The sequence below is a fragment of the Ursus arctos genome, unplaced genomic scaffold (genome assembly GCF_023065955.2).
Source record: "Ursus arctos isolate Adak ecotype North America unplaced genomic scaffold, UrsArc2.0 scaffold_20, whole genome shotgun sequence".
NCBI lineage: Eukaryota > Metazoa > Chordata > Mammalia > Carnivora > Ursidae > Ursus > Ursus arctos.
In genome coordinates, this window is record NW_026622875.1 from 39,021,019 (window position 1) to 39,037,316 (window position 16,298).

At 37.1% G+C, this 16,298-nt stretch overlaps 1 protein-coding gene across 1 annotated transcript in view; it reads left to right on the top strand.

The window, feature by feature from the left end:
• NR1D2 (nuclear receptor subfamily 1 group D member 2) overlaps positions 1-11,302 on the top strand; it is a 29,614-nt gene extending 18,312 nt beyond the window's left edge. The window contains exons 7-8 of the mRNA XM_026496916.4: positions 1,449-1,659; positions 7,868-11,302. Of these exons, the coding sequence (XP_026352701.1) occupies positions 1,449-1,659; positions 7,868-8,064 (408 nt within the window). The 3' untranslated portion in view covers positions 8,065-11,302. The remainder of the gene's footprint in view (positions 1-1,448; positions 1,660-7,867) is intronic.
• The last annotated feature ends 4,996 nt before the right edge of the window (positions 11,303-16,298 follow it).

The window sequence follows — 16,298 nt, forward strand, 5'->3', positions numbered from 1 at the left end:
CTCAGTAATACATCTTCTGATATTTGCTGTCATCCATCCCTTCCTAGTCTCATTTCCTTTTTCTGCAAACCTGTTTTCACATGTGGTAGTGAAAACCCCCACATAAACTTTTCACATCCCACATAAACTTTTTCTTTATGCTCTGTTTTCAAGGGCACCTGGACCAGAATGGAGAAGGAGCCATATTCATAAATAAAATAGCTATGATATAATTTAAAAGTAAAACTGTTAGGTTAGGGTTTTCAATGTAAAGGAAAACATTAGAGTTAAGGTTTAAATCTAAATCTTAGAGGGGTGTCAGTGATCAAGTTTAGTTCACTCATTTTTTTTTTTAAAAGATTTTATTTATTTATTTGACAGAGAGAGACAGCGAGAGAGGGAACACAAGCAAAGGGAGTGTGAGAGGGAGAAGCAGGCCTCCCACCAAGCAGGGAGCCCGATGCGGGGCTCGATCCCAGGACCCTGGGATCATGACCTGAGCCGAAGGCAGACACTTAACGGCTGAGCCACCCAGGCGGCCCAGTTCATGCATTTTTTGAGGTTAAGTAACTGTGGCCCAGAGAGGTGAAGAGATTTTTCTGGGATTACCAATAAATTTCTAACACAGGACTATAACACAAATCCCAGGCTCCAGGACTTGTGTTCTTTCCACCTTGTGATTTGTCTTGGGATTGCTGTGTTTAGTTAGTGCCATCTTCATAGAAGGCTCACTCTCTTTTGGATTGTCTTGAGTAAAACAAATCTTTGGGAGAATTGCAAAGGGGAGGTATTTGTTCAGTATTCCTCTGGTTGAAAGAAGTATGTGACATAGGTGTTACCATTTACTATAGGGGAAGGACAGCCGTAGATTAGCAATTGTTGACTGATTTGGTTTGGATTTGAATTACAACTTGGTATCTAGAACACTTCTGTAATAGTTTTCTTTGTGTATTGTCTCTTTGGGTTATGGTTTCTTAAAATAGTCTAATTAGAGTTTATCCGCAGCATTTGCCTTGGCTGCATTTGGTGTTTTGCTGTTTCTAAGTGTTGTTGCATTGAAATATTGCTCTTTTTACTGATGGTTTAGAGACCGTGTGATATACTTGGTAGCTTAAAGAGTTTCTTTAATGCCTTTGGCCAAGGTCCAGTTTCAGACTTCTTGGCATTATTGCCTGCTTTAATTTTGTATTTGCATTTCGGAATCTTTGTTAATAGAGTCTCCGAGTGTCACAGGGCTCAAGTATTTTGCCACTGGTGGCTGGAATTTTTTTTTGATGTTCTTGGGATATTTATTGTGTTGGTAGAGAATTTGCCTTAAGGGAATGGTTCTGGGTAAAAATAAACTCAGTTTTTCTTTTACAATTTTCTTTTATATGTAGGATGTTTCTTAACTGACTTGAATACTGAATTATTTCTTAGTATTAGTACTGAACTCCTTCAAATACGTTTAAGTCTTTTTCTTTTTCCAGGTTTTAATGGTACGATTTGCATCATTGTTTGATGCAAAGGAGCGTACGGTCACCTTTTTAAGTGGAAAGAAATATAGTGTCGATGACTTACACTCAATGGGAGCAGGCGATCTGCTAAACTCTATGTTTGAATTTAGTGAGAAGCTAAATGCCCTCCAACTTAGTGATGAAGAGATGAGTTTGTTTACAGCTGTTGTCCTGGTATCCGCAGGTAAGCAAGCTGGTTCCAAAATTGTGCCACACTCAGATATAGTTACCAAGTGGGGAGAAGGTGGTACTGCAATCCAGCAAGCTATTTATAAGACGAGAGGGCCTTAAGCAGATGCTAAACTGTATGAATCTGTTATTTTTGCATAATTAGACAGTAAAAATTCAAAAGTGCTGTACAGTAATAAAATGATGTTTAGATCTAGGCCTCACATTGACGACAAGTCTTAAACTTTTGCTCATAATTTTTACAAGTCTAAATTGTTATTTTTGTGGATTTAATTTTTAGAACATTAGGTGGTTCTGATACAAATTTTAAGTCATATCATAATTAAAATATATATTACTTGAAAATGTTAAAATTACTAAGATGTATTAGTGTGGTTTGTTCCGAAAATTGGTGAATTATGAGTAGGCTTTTACCCAGCTTTGCCACTGAATTTTCTGTGACTTGCGTAAATAGTTGTTTTGGGTCTTGGTTTCCTCATCCTGTGGAAGGAGGGGATTGTACCATATGAGCCAACCTGGGATCTGGCACAGAATAGCTACTTAGTTACTGTTTGAATGAGTGACCAAGGTTTTTGAGTTCTAATATTTAATGTTTATTTATATGAGTCATTGATGATGTATTCGTTTCCCTGCCACCTTGCATTTATATTATAGCTATTTCTCACCAAAGTATTTCAATTTAGATAATAGCTATTAATAGCAAATGGGAAATTGATACACAGTGACTTTCCTGGGGATATATAAATAAGTACCAGCCATTTTTTGGTATCACTAACTTTATTTTAAAACATTTGTTGAGAATTTTAAAGTATTTTGATATGACTTACTTTAAATTTCCTATTTGCTTCCTACTGTGTAAAAGCCATTATACCAGGTGCTGTGGGGGTTATAAAGTACAAGTTACAACCCCTGCTTATGTGGCTAAACTGTAAATCGGTAACTGCAAAGGAGAGTTGTGTATCTTAAAGGGCCTGTACATCGGTGTTATAAATAAATACTTAGGTCGTTTGGAAGCATAATTTGGCTACCTATTCTGATCAGCTCTACCTAGGTAGCTAAAAATGCACTTATGGTATGGAATAGTATGCAAGTAACAGGTTAATAAGGGATACCTGTTCTCTTAGTAACCTTATAATTAATGCTTCTTGCACTTTACCATTTTGCAGTCTCTTGATAAGTAATTATTAATGGTTTGAGTTGACATCTGATTAATAAATCTGTTATTGTGAAACTAAAGGTAATCCATACTTGTTAATTTCTTTATCTGATCAATATGTGCTAGGGGGAGACAGAACAAGCATTAAGACACAAGCTTACTCTCCAAGTATTCATGTTTTATTTGGAGAGACAAGTAACACCAAAAGCATTATGGTATTAAGCCATGTGGTTCTGACTGAGGAAGTAGGGATTCTAGGAAGGAAGATGAAATTACTTGAGAAAGCTTTGTGGGGAAGATGGACGTAGAGCTGGAATTTGAAGGAGGGGTTAGTAGATTTTCCCATCAACACAGTGGTGAAGCGGCTTGGGAGAGCATGAGGTAGGGCAGGGGCAGGTGGCCAAAGCCCAATGTGTACATCAAGGAAGAAAGGTACAGAAGGCTTGTGAGTTCAAGGGGCACCTTTATGGAATGACTATGAGGAGAACTAAGCAGAGAAGTTTTAACTGAGATATGGGGCAGTGGAAAGTCAGTGTAAGGGAATGATGAGGCATGAGCAAAGCGATGGTCTGACATCAGTCCTGCATGTTTATCTTGGGCGGATTAGACAAGTGAGTCATCAGAGCTGGAGGGGCAGTTTGGGAGGCTGTTGAAATAACTTCAGGTAGGAGGCAGTGGAGTGACCTCTTCCCGAGATAGGTGTGGTAGAGTAGCTGGAGCAGGAGGGACTGTCTCAGAGATGGTGCAAAGGAAGAAACAGCGGCAGAGGGTAAGGGGGAGTTCTGTACCAGGAAATGTGCTATTTTTATTTTCTACCAAGCGAACATAATTTTTATCTTGTTTTAATCTGCTTTTGAAAAAGCCTTTTGTTTACTAATTGTAAGAATTACATGGGTTCTTTGCAAAAGTAGAAAATACTAAGATGAACATAAAGACGATAATATTTCTACCAAAAAAAGATCACTGTCAACATTAGGAGGGGTCTCTGTCTGTTCACCTGTTCATCCATGTACCGTTTGCCTGCTAGTTGATCTATGACACGTAAAAAAATGTTTGACATACCATGTGAAAAAGAATGATTATAGAAGAATATAATGCATTCTTATTTTTTTTCTGTCTATATGAAGGTGCGTAAGCAATACACATGTAAAATTTCATGCATTTTAAAATAATATGTTGCTGTTTCACTTAAATATATGATAGTGTTCATGTCAGACTTAAATCTTTACCACCTAGAAAGGACTATTGTTATTTTTAAAGCAGTATCTATACAGGAAAATAAAATTTAGAAACTATAGAAGAGGATAAAATAAAAGTCTCTCCTTCCTTCTCCCAGCCTACTCTTCAGAGAACTAGAATTCTTTCTAACCGTCTTTCTTCCTAATTGTTCTGAGAGTTGCCCACCCAGTTCTAAATACTGTGCTTATACCTCTTTTTATTGAGTAGATATAACTGACAAATAAAAGTAGCTTCTTTTTATAAGTTTTATTTTTACAGTTACTTTGTTTTATATGAAATTGTAATGTGCCCATATTCTTTGACCCTTTACCTTTACATAATCTCTCAGTTTAGATAGACTCTTCCTCTTAGACAGGGAGACAGTATCTCCTTCTTCCATATCCTGGCTTCTTTTGCTATACCATTTCTTCTACATTGTCAAGAATGAAAATATTAACATTCTGTTCTATAGGTGTGATCAGTTTCCATGCTTTATGATTCTAAATATTGAAAAGTAAAAAATCTGCATTTTCAGTATTAGGATTATGTAAAGAGTACTGACAGTGTTCACACAGTGGGGTTGAAATGGTTGACAAGGCAATATAAATTTTTTTTTTTAAGATTTTGTTTATTTGAGAGAGAGACAGCATGAGCAGTGGGAGGGGCAGAGGGAAAGTGAGAGGGACAAGCAGACTTCCTGCTGAGTGAGGAACTTGACAGTGTGACAACGTGACAATGCGGGGCAATCCCAGGACCCCGAGATCATGACCTGAGCTGAAGTCAGACACGTAACTCACTGAACCATGTAGGCGCCCCAAGGCAATATAAATATTGCCCTAAACCTGTGCCTCTTAAGGGGGGAATGTTCCAAGTGTGTCAGATAACAAATGGATTATTTATATTCTCTATTAATTGCTTAGAGTTAAGCAACCATTGTATTTGCTTTATATTTAAAATAGCTTTTTGTTTTTCTTGGAGTCTACAGTTGCCATCTGGATTTTGATTTGATTGTTGTCAGAAAAAGTGCTAGTTTCTAGATCTCATTTATATAATTTTATCCTTACAACAGACCTCTGATGTGAGCTAGGATGTGTTATTCTCAAATACAGGCAAGAAATTTGAAGAACAGAAGGGTTAAATAATTTGCCCAAGATCGTGCATTTTAAAAAATTGGCTGAGCATGCATTTGAACTCCTGTTAGTCTAACTTCAAAGCCTTTCTGCTATACTACTTGTTAACAGAATAGCTCTAGCTGCAAAGGGAGAAAGAAATCTAAAACATGATATTTGCCTGTGAGGTTAGAAGACTATTGATACTATGGAGAAAAAGGGAATAATACCTGGAAGGTAAATTCTTGAGATTGTGTGAAATGGCAGCAGTTGAAGATTAGGGATGGGCATATCGGCGTGAGAACAAAGTTCATCTAGATAATGGATTTTAGTTGTCCTCGTAGAGGTTTTTGTGGAAGGAATTTGACTTCCATCCCTAGGAAGTGAATATACATAGATTTGGTGAGATATGGTGGTGAGGGATCAAGAACCTCTCTAAGCTTGAAGTAGAGGACAGGTATATCATGAATTAAACTATACTATAAACTATAAAGTAAGTGTAGTGTAACAGTACATCAGTTAGAAGATTAATTTTCATTTCAATTTGTGCATTCTATTGTTACAGTTTCTAGAGGATTATTGTTTATGATCCAGCTAGTTTAGTAGGTAGGTTATTTGGCCTTGAAATCATGAGATCATGGTTTTAGAAATTGCGATTTTAGAAAAATTTAATGCAATTTACATTTTTAGGTATAAGAATCCATTTTCCTCAAGTTATGAGTTGTATAGAAGAAGCATAAGTCTTTCCAACACAAGAGTATTCACTGAAAGACTCATAATACTAGTTCCAACTCAAGTATCCTTCCCTGCCTATTTAGATTATTTTGTTTGTAGGGCTCACTGTCATTCTTTTCCCAGTTGTTGGTATTGTAAATTACTGATGATATGATGCAAACCAGGTATTTTCTTCTGCTATAATTGCTCTCAGGGAAGGAATTTTGGTTTTTTACGTTGACTGCTAATTCCCTAGCACCTATCACAGTAGCCTTATACATTCAGTAAGTGTTTGGTGAGGGAATTAATAAATTGCAAGGATGTTGAAGAAAACGATTACTTGAATATTAAAGGCAAGAGAGACTCTTGGAAGCATTATTGAAGGCTTTAAGTAGTTTTATATGTCCCTTAAGATTGTATGACCAAAGTCAAATGTTAAGAGGTCTTTGTCCATGTAATAATTTTATCTGAAAACATATGACCCCCCAAACCAGTAGTCAACATTCAGATTGTTTCTTTTTCCATAATAATTAGCACATAGTTGAATAATAATCCACATTTTATTAAATATAAGATAAACCTGTTTTCATCATTTTTTCCTGCATTTAGAGTTAATCAGACTTTGCTTTTTACTATGAAATTTTAGTATTTGCATATAGTGGCCTTTTCAGCTACCAGTTACAATGCAGAGCCTAAATATCCTTGTGAATAATGAATGAAAAACGTGTGAATGGCTAGAGATTTTTGCTTCCTTTGGCATCATCTTTCTTACTAATTACCACTCCCTATACTGGGAGCCATTGAGTATTTCTTGTGCTCTACTGCCTCCTATTGTAAAGGGAAGAAATAGCCCTTGATGATGAAAAAAAAAGTCCCTGGGCAAACAGTCTAGGTTTGGCTAATTTTAAGATACTTACCTTTATTGATGGTTTATACTAAATCACTAGTTTAATAACATTTTGTATGATGAGCTTAATAAACACAGTATGCTAAATGGTAGTGAATGCAGGTTAATATAACTAGGTAATGAGGTTGCATAGTATATTAGTTATCTATTACTACATAACAAATTACCTTAAAACTTAGTGGCTTAAAAATGCATACATTTATTATCTCACAGTTTCTGAGGATTAGGAATATGGGTATGGCTTAGATGGGTGCCTCTGGCTGAAGGTTTTTTGGGAGATTATAGTCAAACTGTGAGCAGGGCTGTGGTCGACTATGAAGGCTTAACTAGGGAAGGATCTGCTTCTAGGCTTATTCACGTGGTTGTGGCAGGAGTCATTTCCTTGCAAGATGTTGGACTGAATGCCTCAGTTCTTTGCTGGCTGTTGGCTAGAGACCACCGTCAGTTCTTTAGCATTTGGGCCCACCTCATGGGCAGTTTACAACATGGCACCTGGCATCTGGCTTTTCTCAGAGGAAGTGAGCAAGAGTATGCTGAAGGTGGAGGCCATTTTTTTTTTTTTTTTTTTGTAATATTTTATTCATCAGAAGTAAGTAAGTCAGTCTAGCCCCCTCAAGGGGAAAGGGATACACAAGGGTGTAGATACCAGCATGAGGTGGCCATTTTAGAGGTTGCCTGCCATACGTAGTAACATACAAATGTGGATATATTCCATATGAAGAAAAAAATCTGTAAACTACATTATTCATTTTATTTTGTCAGCAGTTGAAATTAGCAGATGGCATCTAATTCTAAAAAACAGAACCTCCAGTTTTGTGAACAAAATACTAAACACTAAAGAATTTTGATTTGTCAAGTGTACTGTGTGATATATCTCTTTATAATAAGTAGGTACAGGAATTTGCCATTGGGATTTAAAAAATTTTGTCAACTATCTTTTCCTTTATTCTAATGTATAAAACCTTGTTTTGGATTCATTAATGAGACTGATGAGCAAGAATTATATTTATATTTAATGTTTTCTCTTAATTGATATTTATATTTAATGTTAATAACGTGTCCTCTTATTCATGTCTGTCTATTCCTTACTCTCTGTTAGATCGATCTGGAATAGAAAACGTCAACTCTGTGGAGGCTTTGCAGGAGACTCTCATCCGTGCACTAAGGACCTTAATAATGAAAAACCATCCAAACGAGGCCTCTATTTTTACAAAACTTCTTCTAAAGTTGCCAGATCTTCGATCTTTAAACAACATGCACTCTGAGGAGCTCTTGGCCTTTAAAGTTCACCCCTAAGGCCTTTGTTTATTTAAACATGAACTGATTCATGCTAACTGTACATTTTGTGCTAAAATGCTTATTTATATGTGTATACCATATGTGGAGATAGAAAAGACCTTTAAGACAATACAAGATTGTAGGCTATCTCTGTAATCATGCAGTAGCTGTTTGGATTGAGGTTTCTTCAGCCATGGTTAGCCATTGACCGCATTTCCCCTATAGACCAATCAGCTGTGTCGCACTTAAACTGGAGAAGTTACACTGAATTATAGTCACACTGAATGTTAGACTTTTTCATCTGCCAAAACCAAAAATCATTTTGATCTCCCTGTGGTATAAATATAACGCACAATCACAAGTATATGAGGACTTAAAAACTAATCCTTTGTGGTAGAAATTCTGTTGTATGATGAAGACTTGATTGCAGCCCAAGACCATTTGATCTGGTAATTGGAGACATTGCAAGTTAGGAGATCTTCATGTCTGTATCTTGTTCTGCCGCTTTTTAAAGTGTATGATCCTGGGCAGGTTAATTGGTTGTGGAAAATAAAAATTGATAGTGTTCTTAATGTCCACCTCACAGATACTAAAAAATGTCTATAAAGCATATTTACCTCTTGGGAGATAGGCACTATGTAAATAAGGTAATTGTTTTGTTATTATAATTATTCGTAATAATATTCTTTCCTTATTTCTAAGTATTTCTGAGAAATCATTTCACAGTCCACACCAACCTATTATTCAGGGTTCCTGCATATGTGTGGGGTATCCTCCTGGCACACATTCAAAGTTTATGGGTACATCAAATACATAGTATGTGTACATAATATCTGTGTGAATATAGTTATACATAAACATATTTCTTCACAATATTTTAAACTGTGAAGAACTTTATCATACAATAAACTTAAAACAAGTGGTGTCAAAGACTCAAATTAGGTGCATTTTACCTGTTGATGACATAACCATTGCTTTAAATGTTTAGACAGTAGATTATTGAATTTATGCTCTACTTTTATTTAAACAGCACTTAATGTAAAAGTACAACAGGCAGTTGAGTCCAAATTTCAAAAAAATACGTATTTTAGAGTTCATCTTTTGTTAAATCTTTGGTTCAAGGTACTAGTTTAAAAGTTCATTCAGATTCTTACCTTGTACTAAAAAAGGTTACATTGCTGCCCCTTATACACATGCTGCAGCTTGATGATAAATATTTTGATTCTTTTTGGAGAACCAATCAATGTTTTAAGAAAACTGTTCAATGTGTTGGCTCTGTACGTGTGTGTGTGTGTGTGTGTGTGTGTGTGTGTGTGTGTATGTGTATGTATGTATATGTATGCGTTTGTGTGCAACTGTGTTTTGAGTCCTCTCTTTTTTTTTTCCTAAATAACACTACAGGGATTTTGTCAAATTAGATTTACTCTATAATTTGAAAACTCATTTAGTGTATGTGACCTACAGGCTTAGAAGTGGTACAGAGACATTTCATCCACATTTCTAATATTGGGCTTTATTAAATAGAGAAGATCAGCCTCTGTTTATGGCAGTAGGAGAAAGAGCCAAAGTTGAGGATTTTACGTATGTTTTTCTGTTTCCCTGGAAAATAGCAATTAATTGGAATTTTTTTGAAAAGATTGCCTTCTATATAATTTTTGGATTATATAAAACTATAAGAATGGAGAGAGCCCACTTTACTATACTCAGCCTGTTACTTTAATGACATGTGAGCAGAATGCCTTATTTTGTAATCTTGTTTAACTTGTTGCTACTGGGACTTGACTTTCTGTGGCACTTGTTAAGTAAGTCAAAAAAAGAAGTTAAATCCTCTCATTATTAAAGAGGAAAGGTGATGGTGATGTCTGTAATACAATATAAACCATAATTGTGATTTACCTTACATAGGTAAGACTTTATGGGATATACAGTATAGTTTTTGTGAATTCTTTACATGATAGCATTATCTTTTTATAATTTTTGTTCCTAAGATAAATGCATAGTTTTCTTCTATGGGGGATAGAAATGGTTTTTTGAAGTAATCCTGAAAACCTCAAAGATCATGTTTATTCTTAATTTTTGCCTTTTGCATAAGCCTCTTTATAACATGTTATCTTTTAAAACAATTACTGTCTTTAGGAATGTGTAACCAGAACTATGTTAGTATTGCTTATAAAACTTTAGTTAGGTTCAATATATACATGTATACATCTATATATAGGTATGTAGGTTCACATTTTGTTTTGTAAAATTTTATTTGAACAAATTCTTCCTGTAGGTAATGGGAAACAAAATTAATAGTTCATATGCCACTTGTAGCATCTCTATATTTGAAAATAGCCCGATATTAAAACTACTAAAATTAAACCAGCAGCCTATTATAAGCACATTCTTTGATTGAGTCATTGGGTATAAACTTACTAAATGTGGAGAAGACAACCAATTTGGGAAACTTCTGGGTCGGTGGGACACTGTTGATTAATTGACAATGTACTGTATGAATTCAGTGATGCTTTAACTCTGATTTTACATTTTAAATTAAAATATGGGCATTATGTCAGCAAACTTAAGGGCATTATGTCAGCAAGCTAAAACATTTTTTTTCTGTGCTTTTAATGTAGCTCTTCACATGATCTGAGAGAGGATTCAAGCTTTAGAGAGAAATAGCTGAGGGAGAGGGGAAACATCTTCTTGAATTGAAGCTTTTCCTTAGGGCGATGGTTTAATTACAGATTAAAAAAATTAGAAGGCAATTTCAGTGGATTAAGTGTATAGCTTTTGTATCTACATTTCAAGAAATTACCATTGTAACTTGATAAGAAATGATTTATTTTATGTAAACATCATTGCAAAGCAAGGTGTAGAAGCTCAGCTAGATTTATTACTGTGCACGAGAGTAAGTACCTATCTCAATTATTCTTTTTTCTTTTCCAATATAAAGTTTGCTGAATGTACAAGAAGAGTTTATCACTTAGGATATAGAATTTTTTTTAGGGGTTGGGGGGATGGGATCTGTCAGGAAATTGCCTATAAACAAAGATTGTCTTGATTTGATTCAAAACAAAACTTGAAGCTATTCTTGAACTAACGTGGAAAAATAAAATGGCTATTGTTTTAAAAAAGTGATAGAAATATATTGTCAAGATATGAATTAAGTTTATTTTCTACAAACTGTTATTGATGAGGACATGGATAATCATGTTTCTGAAAAGTAATCTGTACATGGGGGGAGGGGATAATAAATATTATTTCTAACCAAGTGTGGTTTTTGGTATCTTTCTAGCTTGATGTTTTTGTAAGATTCTAACTTACTACTTTTCCCTGAGCATAGCAGTACATCTTACCTAAATCTCTGATTCAGCATGGTGGAACGTATGTATGTAGGGCTCTTTTGATTTTAGTTTGTTTTAAGAGTCCAGCGAGGATTGTTGCTCTTTTCTACAATGACAGCTGAGTAGTGGTTTGCTCTATGTGGTAGTCTTTTCTTAGAAGGGGATGGTGAGAGAAGGAGGGGTGCTTGGTCTAGCCAAGACTCAGCCTTGGCTATGAATGGGTAAGATGCCTCAACAAGACCACCACCTCCTTTCCCCTTTCCTAGGGGTTGTAGCCATGCTGGCAAAGTTGAAGCAGTTGCTTAAATCTGCACTCACTACAGTTGTTTCCTAGACCAGTAATACCCACTACTTTTCGGTGGATGATAATTGATGTTAGGTGGGAGAAATGGGCCTCCTTGATTAAATAAACTTGGAAATGCTGCGTTAACAGGGTTACTGAGATTGCTTTATGTCAGTCCCATTCTCTAATGAGCAAGTGTGTATCGTGATTTCTTTAAGGAAGGGTTTAGGATGCAGTCTTTCCCAAACGTCCTCTGCCAAGGAGCACCCCCCCCCTCCTTTTTTCTGTGTTGAGCACTTCTTGGTAATCCTTGGAAGGTATGCTTTCAGGAGAAAAAACCTTAACCCACTTTGGGTGTTAATCAGGATATTGATCATATTCCGTGGATTATTGTACAAATTTGTATTTTGTCCCTTTTTTGCACTATACTTGAATAGTATAATCACCATTGAGCTCTAAATAAATGTGTGGTTGATGAAAAACAAAATAGATTCAATTCCTTTTGAATTTTGGAAGTGCTGCATGTGAGTGAATGAGTAGACAGCCAATTCATGGATCTGGTTTTAGTTTTACACTTACTCGGGCCTGTTAAAATTGATCACATTTGCTTTTCTTTATTCTTGGTCTGTGTAAAGGTTTAGCAACAACTATGGCCTGTGTTCTAGTAGCCACGTCAGAGTTGCTCTTCACAATGTCAGAGTTGCTTTCTGTGGGGCACGGTCCCAAGAACGTAAAGATGGTCTCAAAATTAACATTTCCCCTACATTTTAATATAAATTACTAAAGAGGGTGAGACCAGTGTTTGAAAGAAGACTCAAATACCTGGGATGAAAATGGTGTTTTCAGGAGCACCTGGGTGGCTCAGTCGTTAAGCGTCTGCCTTCGCCTTCGGCTCAGGGCGTGATCCCAGAGTCCTGGGATGGAGCCCTGCATCAGGCTCCTCCACTGGGAGCCTGCTTCTTCCTCTCCTACTCCCCCTGCTTGTGTTCCCTCTCTCTGGCTGTCTCTCTCTGTCAAATAAATAAAAATCTTTTTAAAAAAATGGTGTTTTCAAATTTTTTCCCTCCATTTTCCTACTGGTAACCATGGAATTGAGTATGATCTTCTGAAAACTCTCTAAGGTAAGTTCTGTGTTTTTTCTTTTCTATGGTTTCATTTTTCTCTGAATTCTCCTTATCCGTAACCGCAGCACTTCCCTCTGCCCCCCCCATTACTTTGTTCCTTTGCTTGTAAATTTTCATCTATTTTTCCCCCCTACAACAGCCATTTCATTTCCTGTTCAGTTCTGCAGTTAAATGCAAGTAGGGTAGTTTCCAGAGTGGAAAGCACCTACACTTCATTCTCTTGATCATCTTTTTGCTCCCTATAGCTAGGCTGCTCTCTTTCTAAGCTGTTTTATCTAACAGGACTTTGGAGGAATAAACTGATGGTTTAGTTATTCATTACACATTTATTGAACATACATGTATGGCTCAAGAATATTTTTTATCCAAATGCAAAATGAGTTTCCTTGAAAACCCAGGGCACTAATCCAGACAGTGTTGAGGAAGTTGTGTGCACATGAAGCAAATGGCCACCAATCACAGCATCTTAAGTAGTAATTGCCAGCAAATACCGTTCTAGCCATGGTGTGCTGGAGCTAGCTTATAAGGTCTCTCGAGGGTCTCACAGTTACATTTCCAGGAATTTATGGAGCTGGTTGTTAGAAACAGCCATCATTAAAAATTAAATTATGTAAGCTTACAATTGAATTATATTTGAGAAGATAATACTCAAAACTCCTCACTTCCTAATTATCTTACATTTTATTGTTATTTATGCTTTTGAGGCTCAGAACCTTTATTTTTATGGATACGGTGGCAATACTTTATAATGGTGTTCCTACATATCTCTTCTCAACTCCCTAAGTGATGGCCCATTGGTAGCTCAAACTTGGCCGTGGTAGGATTATTTATACTATGCAAAGCTGCAAATGCAATGAATCAGAGCTTGATTTATGTTGTTGGTTGTCTAGATTTAAGAAAGTGATGGAGAAAGTGTTAATAGTACAAATTAAACTTGAAGGTGTCTCATGCCTGTAGCCATTAAACGTTGCAAATAGAAAATTGACGAGATAGTGCAGTATTTGAAAACCATTATCTGATTCAGTGAAGAAGTTGCTCACATCTTGGGTGAACAAATCAAGTTCTGACAATTTTTGTTTCATTTTTGTTTTATTAATGTACTTAAAATAGTAACACTCATGTCAGAACTGTACTTGTTAGTTGCAACTTCAAAAATAAAGGAATGCATTCTGTGAAAATTGGTTATATTGGATTTATAGTAAAGATTATTTCTTACAAATTTATAAATAGTGTGCTATACATCCTTTCAGTAAAAATAAATACATACACATTCATAAGGTACCCCCCCCCCCGCCCCCCCAGAGGTAGTTAAATGTTTACCAGCTTGCCACTCTTAGCCCCAAGAAATAATTCTGTTTTCTAGATAAAGGAAACCAAGGCTCAGAGAGTGTAAGTTAACTGGCTCAAGGTCATACAGCTACCGAATGGAGAGTTGGGACTATAAACCCCAGATGTTTGGGCCAAGAGTTTGCTCTCAACTTCTGCATAATAAAGGAGCACTGGGCTTGGGGTCTCCTTCTTGGCAGAGTGGTTTTACTAAGTCTACTTTGATCCATACATATGTAAAGCTCATGTTCATGGGATTGTTCGGGAATGGGTAAGAGGAAGCTCGTTAGTTAGGATTCAATACATAATACGAGTTTAATGTTATCCTCCAACCTCCACATAACTTTTTCTCTTATCTATAAGAAGTATAAACTACGTAGAGTGCTTGCAAGACTAAATGAGATGTATTTGAGAACTCCGCAGTGATGTCCTCTACTGACACTTCCTTAGGCAATGACATAAGAGGAAGAGAAAGGAGAGTCTCCTGGGGGGTGGGGGCAGTGAGCGCAGGGCCTCCTCCCTGGGTCAGTCTGTGTGGCTTGGTCTCTCACAGGCACGTTGGGGCTGAAGTGAGCCGGCCGTTCCCGATTTCTCAGTGGAGAACTGCTCTGATAGTTGACTGGGGTGACCGAAACCCTCAGATACTACCGATTTCCAGTAACTTCCTCAGGAGAAGCTAAAGAAGTGACAAAAGATGACCAACTCCGTATCCCATTTCCAAGCCCTGAAACAAGAATACAGTAATTTCCCTACTAGCAGTTTGGCTTTCTGCAGTTTCAATTACTTGCCTTCAGCCCCGACGGCACCGGAAGTAAGAGCCCGACGCCGCTGCGTCATAGCGCGGCGACGTTCACCTCACGTCATCTCACGTAGGCATTTTCTATCTGTCATCAGCACAAGGAGAAGGGTGAGTACAGCGCAGTAAGGTATTCTGAGAGAGCACATTCACGTAAATTTTATTACAGTATATTCGTTGTATTCTTTTTTTCCTATTATTGTTAATCTCTTACTGCGCCTAATTTATAAGTTAAGCTTCATCATAGGTCTATATGTATAGGAAAAGCCATGATATATCGAGGGTTCGGTACTTCCACCGTTCAGGCATCCCCTGGGGGTCTTGGAATGTATCCCCCTGCAGCCAGGGGAACACGGCTATACATAAAAAAGGTCATTAGTATTCCAGTGGACGCTATAATTGTTCAAGGTGTACATCTGTCACAAGAGGTAGGGATGATGGGCTCAATGCTCCTTGATAGTAAAAATAACATAAATACCCCAAAAGGGTAGGAAGAATTTCCAAATCTTTGAGTTTTGAATATTCTCACTGTTTATTAAGGATTGAGGATACCTTTGTAGTTGTGATTCTGCTCTTCAGTGATCTTGAGAAGATCCCTTCAACTTTTGGGTTCACCTCCCCTCTATAAAGTGAAGGAATTTAACTGTATGCCCTCCCTCATCCCTTCCAGGGCTAACATTCATAATATGATGGTATATAAATAGCAGAGTTAAAAAAGAAAAAAAGCCAGAGAGTGAAAAATTTGTTTTGTTTGGGGAGTGAGGTGAGGGGAGACAAAGAAACATGGTTCCTGCAGCTGAAGGTTGGCTGATCACACTTGCCTTAACCTGGTGTGATATTGCACCCTGCTGGCCATCTGTCCACGGTCCTTGTGGTGTGACTCCCTCCTCCCTCACGCCTGCCTCGCTGCTCCGTGTTCACAATACCTTTAGCTCAAAGTCACCTCTTAAGGTCAGGGACAGGAAGGGTGCTGGGGGGGAGACGGGTCATGTCTAGGAATTTCATATCCCCCAAGGTTCCCAATGCCCAGCAGAAGGGGCAACTGAAACTGGATGCACAAAGCACAGGGAACATCAGGAAGCCGCAAGCCCAGTGGCAGCACAGTTCAAGCGGAGCCCTTTCCTGCATGGCAGCACTCTCAGTTTTTGATCCTAACAAAAATACAAATTTTTGTTCTTGAAGTGTGAAAGAGAGTAACCTTTTTGGAGGTGATGATTCTCTTGTCTCTTCCCCTAACTCTTTAATTTTATTCCAACCCTCAAGATAGTCAGGAAAATTTTTACCATATAAAACTAAAACTTGTACCTATTGTTACTTTCCAGCACTCTTAGCTGGCACAATCAAAAGAATTTTATAGTGAACATCCAGACACCTCCACCATTAACATTTTATTA